Below are 11,577 nucleotides of genomic sequence, written 5' to 3' on the forward strand. Positions count from 1 at the left end.
ATTCTACCGTTGTCTTGCTCGTGACCATCAAGTTAGTGCTAGTTGGGACTCCTTCCACTGCATCCGTTGCCGTCGACTTGGGCATAGGGAGCAACATTGCCACCTTTGGTCTCCTTCTACGGCCCTGCATTCCCGCTCCCATCTACCCAACCTCGTCGTTTTCAGCAAGCTCGAAGTAGGGCGGATGTAGTGTCTACCTTTGCCTAGCCTCTATGCTAGGTGTGGCAGTGATGTCGTCTCCAGTGTTGCCGGTGGCGGCCTTTGCCACACTACACATGGTTCGCCCACCATGGATCTTCAATCGGTGATTGCGCCTCTAGTGGAGTCACTTCGTTTCAACCTCTAATAGCGGATCATGTCTCACCTTGAGGATGTGATGCGTTCAGAATTCAGGGATTTGCTCGTGACCCATTTGGAGGATGTGGTCTGCCCCATCAGAGAAGAGGTCACTGCAATCAAGTTGTGGCTAGCATGTGTGGCCAATCACTTGGAGCGCACGGAGGTGTTGAGTGATGGTCCATCTGCCACCAACATGGTTTAGCTCTTTGGCCCTTGTTCTCCAGTTTGACGCTTGCCGACCCCATCTTTCTTCGATGCACTCACGGTGGCTTGCACTCCACCTAGGGGTCCTTTTCCGCAAATGGCGGTGTCTGCAACTACAGCGGTTCAGTATGATTGTGAGCTTCCCATCACCAATGAGGTGGAAGTTGTGTCCTCATGGACCTCCACTGCACTTGAGCACCATGAGCCGCCCATAAAGTAGTTGTCGTGCATAACTGCATCTATGACCATTGCACTTTCAAACAATTGTAAGCTTCTAGTCGTCAATGAGGTGGATGTGATGCCCTTAAAAACCTTCGATTCATAGGAGCACTAGGAGCTGCCTGTGGAGCAAGCATTGCTCCAAGTCATCACCCCAGCCACAGGGGGTCCCATTGCGGCTAATGTTGCCCAGTTGACCACATTGGACTTTGCTCAACCGCCTGAAGCTTACTTCCCAGAGATTCTAGATTGCTATTTGGATCTCCCTGTTATGCATGCTCCAGACTTAGCTAATATGACTAAGCACCTACTCTTCGTGAAGGTCTTCATCGAGGGCTCTGTCGATGACCCCCCTTCCACTTAGCTACATCCTTTACTACTGCTGATAGAATCGATAAGACATCAACAAAGGTCTTATGACAAGTCATCGATTCTCGCAGTGCCCGCCTTGCTTTGAAGTTTCTGGCCAAATTTGAAGGATCTCCACCACCGCCACCAGAGGAGCTCTCTCAGATCATCTCTGCCATCGGCCTTCAAACTTACATGGGGCTTTGAGTTGTCATACTTCCTTGTGAAGGGCTAGATTACCGGTGTCGCGATCGTGATGCCTTTGCAACGTGATCATGTGTCATGAAGAGTCGAGGTCACTTTGATCTTGCTTTTAGTTGTTGTTTGCTTTGTCCCGCTGTTGTGGTAATTTTAGTGTTGCTAGTCCTATTACTAGTTTTGGTTGCCCCGCCAACTGGGTTGGTGGTCGTTATATTTTTTTTCTTTTCCTGTATGCGGCCTGCTTGGGCTGCATGCTTGTATTTATTCTTGCATTTTTTAATAGAAACCGGCACTTTCTTATGCCCAGTCGTTTCAAAATAGAAGAAGAAGAAGGTTTCATGAGCTAGTTGGAGGTTGTTGTCTTTTTTCTTTTCCTGTATGTAGCCTCCCAGGGCTGCATGCTTGTATTTATTCTTGCTTTTTTAATAGAAACCGGCATTTTCCTGTGCCCAGTTGTTTCAAAGAAGAAGAAGAAGAAGGTTTCTCGAGCCCTATCCTGCCTACTCGGATCAAGGATTTTCTCTTTTCTTTCTTTCTTCTTTTTAATTTTTATTCATGGCTTGAGGATTTCGATGATGTTCATGACAACTAGAGAAAGTAATAGCAAGGGCAATGCCCATATCATCAACAATATCCAATCAAAATTGTACTAGTTATATATCCCAAGGCGGATCCAAGGCCAATGTGGGCTCTAGCCCCCTCATTCGTAGCCAATGAATGAGGGAGAGAAAGAAGAAAAAAGGAGGAGAAGAGGAAGAAGATTAAGAGAGAGAGGTTGATGTGTCCTCCCTATTTGGTTCCTTTGCATCCACCACTATATATATCTAGCATCTCACTAAACATAATCGATTGATCTAACTTTCTCTTTTTTTTCTTTTTTGTTAAAGCATACTCCTAATACATATGTGGAACCCATCCAGTCGCACTTAGCGACATGCACACATAAGAACATTATCGTGCCAAGACAAAAGGTAGTGAAAACACTGACTATCACACCATGCATGTTCATAGAGTCTTTGGGATATGATTGAGATATATGCTTGGGAACTTGGAGCCGAGAGGATGAGAAAATAAGGGTGATGCTATATTTCAGGATATGAAATCATCCATTTTTTCAGTCGACGGATTCTATCCGTCGAATGCTGATCCAATGGACCAGAGATCATCTTCTACCTCAAGCACCCCAACTACTCTCTGTTTTCTTGTTGCATCTGTGTTCGCCCCCGCCTCGCCCGTCACCGAATCCGCACATGCCGCCCTCACCGCACTAACCTGGGTCCACCTAGGATGTCGACTTGCCTCCCCCGCCCTAGCACTAGCCCATTCAATAGTCCTTTGCTACCTATGGCCGATGACGTCACCACCACCACCCCCGCCTCCTCAACTGGGCTAGCCTACTACCTGCCAACCTTCCTCTAAGCCTGGGATGGAGAATCCCACCAGCAAAGAAGATAGGTGTTCACACCCATCGCCTGAATTCAATTGAGTTTTCATATGCCTAAAACTTATGAAGTGTGAAAAAAATAAACTTTGATTGTTGCCAATGCACATGTGTTGTACAACTCCTCCATCCATTAGTTTGACTCGACTCTTGATAATTAGGCCGGTGACAAATGGCAATGTGTGGAAAATAACGATTTCAGCCATTTTTGCATTTTTGTCTTCTCACCAGTCACCACAATACCAAACTTTTCTTTTTGGCTTTTTTGGGACTAGTAACCACACGCGTGTGACACACACGTGTAATTTTTGTACATCTACAGTTTCTGATATGATTTTAAAGCATTAAGAATAAAAATGAATGATACAACAAGTAATATATGATTTTTCTCAAAACAAAAGTAATATATGGTTAAGTAGATCGTCACGTGCAAATATAATATCACAATTAATTCATCTTTGGAAACATCTCATGTCTAATGCACTTGACAATTTCCCATACACGGGAGGAGATGCCGTTTTCACATTTATTCCCATTGTAGTTCAGTAGATCTACCAAAAATTGTTTCCTCAGTTGATAACCATCATACATATGCATTGCATGTCAATAATAAGGATTAGTGTGAATTATACACTGTTGTGTGTTCGAGAAGATTGATCACATACCTAATGTGGAATGAATTGTAGTTGTGCAGCATGGAACCGATGCAACATACAGTGATATCTCAAAAAATTATTTAGCTTTGAGGTGACAGCTTTGTTCGCAAAATGTGCATTATCCTGCTCCATGGTGTTGCAATAGAAGAAACTCATTGATCTAGAACTCAAAACATCCGGTTTAAAGTGAAATGGCCTAACCTCCTTTCCTTTTCCACTCGGAACCGAAGGCATATTTACCAATGTGACTGAGAGTCAAGTTCGGGCAATCCTACCTTGTATCAAATAGCTTCATTTGGATTGCCTCTTGAAATCACATTCCTTCTAGTCTCTAGAGAGCCATTTTGGCCCTGAAATCTAGAAAGAATACAGCTAGTGGATGTCATACTTCCTAATATGTATGCTGAACACAACAAACGAATTGCCTTGTAAATTGTCATGTTCTATCAAACATAAGGATGTCCTTAACCAGGATAGCAAAGATGAGACTCTGCACTACTGCACTATCAGATGTGTTGATAGCAACTTGCTTTAGAAATAGACCACTGATACTAAAAAATGGCTGTTGTTATGCATGATTCAAGCAGGAAGACATAAGTCATTACTACCTGGACAACTTCTATATCCACCGAACCGATAAGCCTTCAGTGAAAAACATCTCTAGTTTTTTGGTACATCCTCCTATATATGGTTGCACCTTCTAGCTCAACATGGATTTCTCGTACTGTTTGGATTACCACTAGGTTGTCTAGAAGCCATCCTTTATTTCCACATTGAAGATCTTTATAAATACAATCAACATGCTAAAAGACATCAGAATACCCATCAAACATTTCTCTCATGTCCACAGCTACTTCAAATACATATGATTGTATGAGAACCTAGTAAGTCAAACACAATGAGATGTCAACTTGCAAAAGAACATGTTTGCAACCATGATAGATAGATGGTAGATGCAAAAAATAAAATGAAGGACACCGAACATTGGCTTTCATTAAAAAAACAAATTTAGCAGGTTTGAACAAATAGTTTTTCATTACCTTATGTTGATTTTTCATTAGTACCATGGAATGCGTAGAGCATGCAGGATTACTATGAGTGAAGCAATGATAATTATTATGACGATGACAGAAAGCAAACCAATCCTATGATCGCTCATGCCTACATGATAAAAAAATAACATCAAAATGTTATAATAAATACAAAATATCTACGAAGAGAAGAAGCCAAAGTATTAAAAATGTACATGAATTACCAAATTAATACTTGCATGACATTTCATCCAAGTGAAATATACCAACGTTATTTCTAGCAATTAAAATTATAGATCACTCGAACCCTCATTCATTAGTTGAGTGATCCATAGAAGATAAAAAATATAAGCCCATTAGATATGCCATGCACCATTCGGATTAGCACTGGCAAGGAACACAAGATAGGATGGTGAAACATCAACATTATCAAAAGTATCATCGATATTAGAGCAAGATCAAATAAGACCACAAAGAATAATGTAGTAGCAATATGGGCCAGGTTAAAGCACAACTACAAAATATTGGATGGCTCCACCCAATATGTGGCTGGCCATATATACCATTGAAAGTACCATCACAACATTTTTTTTTTTGCAAGATGAGTCTATTCTCAGTTTGAAACAAGTACTTGACATAGAAGGAAGTTGTGTTCTACCGGACAACCGACAAGTTGGAAGAGTAGCTGCTGGCAGCTGCTCTAAGAGATCATCCTTACCTAAGCTCCTTATTCTACTTTGACCCTAAAGATTAGGCAGATATCACAAAGCGAAACCTGAAACTGCAAGGCAAACACAGTCACACAAACCTTGGGGTTTCCCTCTGCAGGTCTCAACCGCTCCGACTCAGTATCATATCTCAGAACTCTGAAGCATTCCAACCACTCCTCGAGATACAACGCGTATGTGCACACCAAAGCGGAGCAGTCCCATGCTGGGAGGCGAGCAGCAAGCAAGATTCAGTCAAGGAGGAATCATCATTTATCAATGCCAAATTATCAGCCTTATTTCATGTGCATTATTTTATTATATTGATTTAGTTCAGCAGCAATGCGTGCAGAATTGCAGAGCTGCAGTGGTAGATTTGGGAGCTGACCTAGTGGATTGGAGTCATCCTTGAAGTTGGACATTTGCAGAGTGTGCCCCTTGCGCCGGTAGCTGAGCAACTCCTCCTTGAACATAGTGTCATTGTCCCACAGTGTCCGATGGATCACTACCAGCGTCTTCAGAGCAACATGCCCAATTTGCAAGAATTTTCTCCTACATTAGGTAATTGGTAGATGAAACATGAAATTCACCAAGGACAGATTTTTAAGCTAAAAAAAATGAGTATATGGTTATCTACTAAAGTATGAACATTGTAAAGATTTTGGCGTTTCAATAAAATAGAGGTCATTTGGCTATCTGATCTAACTTATGGTTGTCTGCATTGATTCCAATCGATCTGAACTATAAATTGTTTAACTGCAATCTTCAACCACCTTTGTTGATGCTTTTGATCTAAGCATCATCTCGTTATATTCTGCTTTTTGGGTCTAACAATGCTACAATCGCCCTGCCTGCCCCTACTAAAGCTTCTTCATTGTGCAGGTGATCATTCGGATCACAATATTCAGATCAAATGTGTGGTTATTTAAGAAGAATCCAATTGATCCTGGGTAGACACTTCTTGGACTGTTTAAGTGAATCAAGAATCCCCGTATATCTAACTTTTGGGGCCGCGCTCATTAAACCTCCTGGGAAGGCAACTTTCACACAATTGGGCAGTAGTGGCATGAAGCAAAAAGAACAAAAAGGAGAAGGGGTCGAACAGCAGGCACCAACGTGGGTGGGCCTGAAGTCGGCCTTCCATTTGAGCAGCACGTCGTCATCGATGCTGAACCCGTCGGTGGGCAGTTTGATGTGGAGGCGGTGCAGCTCCTTTAACCAAAGGAGCAAATCATCAAACACCTTGCGAACGGCAGACACCAACGTGGGTGGCCCTGAAGTCGGCCTTCCATTTGAGTAGCACATCATCATCGATGCTGAACTCATCGGTGGCAGCTCGATGTGGAGGCGGTGCAGCTCCTTTAACCAAAGGAGTAAACCATCAAACACCTTGAATGCAAGAGGAAATCGATGCCATATATACACATTCCTTTTTTACTCACCTTGATGGCGGATCCAGCGAAAATCGCGCCCTCCCTAATGCGATGTGGTGGATCCCGCCTGAATTTCTACATACCAAAATGTAGAGATTCTGGGGCGACAAAGTCGGTGGAAATTGATGGCGGCATGGACTGGCCATTGATGGCGGCGGGAGTTTCTAGGATGGCACAGTCGGCAGCGATGCCTACCGAGGCATGTCGGTGGTGGTCAAGATAGAGAACCCTAACTGGTCAATCTTTGAGATCTCATCAAAGGACGCCGAGGAGGACATCCACTGCAAGAGTGGTCGCACCAAGAACACCAAGTAAATCAGGTGGATGTTGCTGCTCAAGGCGCACCGTGCCACCAAATGCCTCATGTCACTAGATTCCACGACTATTGCACTCGACGGCGCTGCCAGGCGTAGGGTGGCAGTCGAGCAGACTAACGTTGAGGCAGGCATGGTGGCGACCAACGGGGAGAGCCCCATGGTGCGCTCCCTAAAGGACAGGGTGGAGACGTCATCGGGGAGGAGGGGGCAGAGACGCCAACGGGGTGGAGAGAGCAGCGCAGGGCGGCATGTGCACGTTCGACAGGGGCAAGTATGCAGTGCGCTGATCCCGCTGTGGCATTGGTTGATTTTTTCAGCTAAGAGGGAATGGCAAGAAGATAGAAAAATTGACACATTAGTGTGGGGAGAGGGGACCGTTAGATTCGATCTGAAGCGGTTATAAGTGGCGTTCGATATCAAACACATTCACGCCTTTATAGTTTAGATCCATGCGATACCAAACTTAAAAGCGAAAGTAAGGAAAAGAGGGTGAGAGAAAGAAACAGAGAGGGTATGAAATATACCACACTTGTTTTGCGAGGAAATGCACCAGGCTTCTCTTTCGTCGAAACTTGTAAGGCATAGATTATGTCGCAGAGGAAAGAAAGGAATAATAAATAATTAACCAATAGAAGATTATGTGTTGTGAAAAAATAGACTAAAGTGCAAAAGGACCTACACATCTGAAGAAAAAAAATCTTTGTGACAAAAAGGATTTGAAAAGGAAAATAAAGCTTGAAGCCTGGATCCTCTTTTGGGCCTAATTACATGATCTACTGGCCGAGCCCAAAAGAGTACGGCTCGAAAAGCCCAACAACGCAGGCCTCCACATCCACCGTCCAACCGTTACCCAGGCCCGAATCCAACGGTCCCCGTGTTTTCGCCTTTCCCTTAAAAGCGCACGGCCTCGCGGACCCCGTGCCCCTCGCCTCGCACCCGTTGCGGTCGCGTTCGGAAGCTTCTGGAGACCACGAGCGCCCCTCAAGCCCTAGAAAAAAGGTACTACTCCGGTAATCCGATTCGAGATGCGATTACGCGGCACTAGATTTCTGATAGGATCTTAATTTTCGCGAGTAGTTTCATCCGGGTTGATCGGCCCAGGTGAGCGCGCGCTCATCGTTTTCCTTGCTTCGAATTTTACGCGGTAATATGGCGTGGATTTTACCTATCGATTTGGTCGTTCCTCTATTGTAGAACCCTATCTCGGTATCGTGTTGTGGCTCGCATCGATCTGTTGTCTTGATCGAGAGCGTGTTCCGGCCTCGGTTTTGTAAGTGACGAATCGTTTTTATGGTTTCATTGGCGAATATGGATAGTTCTTGTTCGGATTCTTTTGGGGTTGGCGGCTTTGGCCGTTTGGGAGGCTCTAGCCTTGAAGGGGCATATTGGCTATGCTTTTTTTCGGGGTTGGGGTTGCGATGGAAGACGAGAGGTGCGCAGGTGGAAGTGCAGAGTGGAAGTGGGAGAAGGAAATATAGGAATACTTTATTTTCTTGGGTTGTCTGATTATCTTGACTAAAATATGTAAAGCACTTAGGAGAATAGTTGTATTGCTCATACGGATCTACTGTTAGGTGTCTTTTGCTATATTTATGAATCCTATATTGGATAAGTTCATGGTAGATAACTCTGAGGTACGTGAATGTCTGAGCACTGTCTAAAATTAATTCCCTCGATGAAATGATTCTAGATAGGGTAAGAGGTGGGTTTCTTGCATTGAAAAGCAGTAGTTTCTAGCGAAAGATATAACCAAATTGTCATAGACTCTCAATGTTATCAGGTATTTTGCCCGCTTGTTTGCTGAAATATAGCTTCCTGTCTAATTCACTGTTAGCGAAACTGCTTTCCACCGATAGTGGACAACTCAATACTTCAGTGTCTGTTTGAAAGGGTTTCTCTTCAAATGATTTCCGTTCTTGTGTTTGAAGAGGCGCTGATATGGAAATACATAACGCACATGAAACATGATTGCTATTGTATTGCTTCTGATGTCTGTTGTTCTTTTCGTGTGTTCTTAGATCAGTATGGGGAGAACATATGATTACAGTCCATCACCGCCAAGAGGTTACAGGAGAAGTCCGTCACTGCCAAGAGGTTACAGGAGAAGTCCATCACTGCCAAGAGGTTACAGGAGAAGTCCGTCACTGCCAAGAGGTTACAGGAGAAGAGCCCGCAGTCCAAGTCCTCATGGTCGTTATGGAGGCCGTGCTAGGGACCTCCCAACTAGTCTTCTGGTGCGGAATCTTAACCGAGATTGTAGGTAAGATTATCCTTGCTGCTGGATCAGTAATAGCATGATCTTTCTCTTGTTGGCTAACTTTGTGTGGATAATATTTTGGTGTTACTGTTGATAGTAGTTGGAGTGGTAGTTTATTAAAAAAAATCAGAATCGGTTTGAAAGAATAGAATTGGTTTGTATGTATGACATCATGTGATATTCTCCTATTCCCAAGTTTTTCATCTTGAGGTATGCTTGGGTGTTGCAATGCCTTCATTTGCAAAGAAAAAGAATCATTTAGATCATTTTTTTTCAAACTAGTCTGCAGGAGTGTAGCTGCTACATAGAATTAATAGAAAGCACAAATATACGCGTCTATCTACTGTGTTCCTACCACTGCTTAGTTATTCTCTGAACTATTATTGACGAATTTTAAGTGCATTTTGCTCTGCAATTTATTTCTTCATAAAACACGTCATCTCCCCCTTCCCCTAATTTTATAGATCATTTGGTTATGGCTCCTGTTTTCCCTGTCAGTGAGGTGATTCATTACACTACCAATGAGAATTGCTTATTCTTCTATATTACACCACTTCAACTTGGAGTTTATTACAAATGCAGGCCTGATGACCTCCGTAGACCATTTGGAAAATTTGGTCGTCTTAAAGACATATATCTGCCTAGGGATTACTACACTGGGTAAGGCTCCTTATCTCAATTATAGCGAGTGGGCATTTTCAGGTGGACGCCTATGTGCCATTTGGAGATCTCATCCTGGGCTGTATAGTACACTACAGTATATTTACACCTCAACAGGCTTATTATGGATGCCACTTGTTATTGACATATTAAATCTGAACTTAGCAAATGTTTTTGTTTATGCTGTTTTTATTGGTTTACATTGAATTGGTTTGCTCATCCCTTGAGATTAACAGTGAAAGTAACTTTCTTGAAGACGCAAGTCTTCAGAGTACTATTGAAGAGAAGGAAGAAATAGAGATTTAAGAGATATGCAAGTTATAAAGAGTTTCAAGTCTATCTTTAAACTCTGATGAGTGCGAGGTCAGCAGCCTAGTGCCTGCTTTACTGTTGAAATTGATTTGTGTATATCAACATCTCCATGGAAGGAAGAATTAACAATTCTTAGATTTGATTTTGCACAGTAATTTGACTGATATTGTGTATATCTGCAGTGTTTTTCTGTTGTTCTGGAGCATTGCCATTTTGTTTGGGAAAAAAATACTAATATTTGTTTTCTGTTTCAGGGGCCCTCGAGGATTTGGGTTCATCCAATACTTTGACCCTGAAGATGCTGCTGATGCAAAATACCATATGGATGGGCAGAATTTTCTTGGAAGGGCAATTACTGTTGTTTTTGCTGAGGAGAACAGAAAGAAGCCTTCTGAGATGAGGGCCAGGGAAAGAGTCAGGTATTGCATGTCCCTTTCTGATCCCCATTCTTCAACTGTGTGTTGATTTCAATTCTTGTTTCATGCATACATTATCCATCTGCGGAGGCTTGGCAAAAACTAATTTATTTGTAAATATTCACTTTTGTAGTGGCAGAAGCTGTTCTTATGATCGGAGATCGCGCTCAAGGTCACCTGGAAATTCCTACTCTCCAAGGGGTAGATCACGGTCCCGAAGCCGAAGCTACTCACCGGCACCTAAGCGAAAGCACCATTCAAGGTATGATTTGCTGTCATCCTCTTATGCTGACAATTGTGTGCTCTTGACGTCCTAATTGATTGATTGACACATGTGCCGTCTTGACAGGTCTCGCCCTCCTCGGGAAAGATCTGTGTCACACTCACCAGTTAACAGCAGATCAAGGAGTGCAAGCCCCGCCCTTAGTAGGTCTCCTCGCAGGCAGAGGTCTCTTTCTGTTAGCCAGTGAAGTAGCTCAGGTTTCAATAGTTGCTGTAACGTCGAACTGTATATGTTTCAGATTCTTTTTGGTCACCTTCCTATTGTCTTTTAGGTTCGTTAAACATGTACGGTGTATTCCGAAACCCTTGTTGAGTGGATTGAGAGTGACGAACCTGGATGCTCGTACCTGCTGACCGGCCCATATGAATTGATTTCTACTGCGTGATATGCCATCGTTCATGGTTTGTCTATCTCCACTTAATAAAGCATCGGCCAGTGGCGATAGACAGGTTCACCATTCTCGTTGGAGCAGGTGAGCTTCTCTGAAAATGTTGAATAACAGGTCAAAAGTACGAGTGATTTTCTTTAAATTCTGTGTAATCAATTATCTTCAGCTTTTTTTACAGTCGAAAAGGTCTGTTCTCAATGACAGTAAACCATTGTTCCCGAAAGGTGACTGCATAGTACGGATGTGTGGATTTTAAATCCATGTGGTTTACCCTGTGCTGTGGACATCGTTTCGTTTCTTCTCCCCAACTCTGGCTACGTATGTTTGCCTTCGTAATTATACTGATCTGGAATATATTCTTCGTG

At 43.1% G+C, this 11,577-nt stretch overlaps 1 protein-coding gene across 7 annotated transcripts; it reads left to right on the forward strand.

Annotated features, from left to right (window-relative positions):
* Nucleotides 1–7,822: 7,822 nt before the first annotated feature.
* On the forward strand, nt 7,823–11,209 carry LOC133916034 (serine/arginine-rich SC35-like splicing factor SCL33). Of its 7 annotated transcripts, none has more exons than XM_062359514.1 (7): nt 7,823–7,895; nt 8,915–8,990; nt 9,021–9,156; nt 9,736–9,813; nt 10,380–10,544; nt 10,675–10,803; nt 10,891–11,209. In XM_062359514.1, the coding sequence occupies exons 2-7, from the start codon at nt 8,921–8,923 to the stop codon at nt 11,009–11,011; spliced, it is 699 nt and encodes a 232-aa protein (XP_062215498.1). In that variant the 5' UTR covers nt 7,823–7,895; nt 8,915–8,920; the 3' UTR covers nt 11,012–11,209. The 7 variants fall into 7 exon arrangements, with proteins under 7 accessions (XP_062215498.1, XP_062215499.1, XP_062215493.1 ...); XM_062359515.1 differs by having other exon boundaries at nt 8,920–8,990; XM_062359509.1 differs by having other exon boundaries at nt 8,915–9,156.
* The last annotated feature ends 368 nt before the right edge of the window (nt 11,210–11,577 follow it).

This window comes from Phragmites australis, chromosome 4, assembly GCF_958298935.1.
Source record: "Phragmites australis chromosome 4, lpPhrAust1.1, whole genome shotgun sequence".
NCBI lineage: Eukaryota > Viridiplantae > Streptophyta > Magnoliopsida > Poales > Poaceae > Phragmites > Phragmites australis.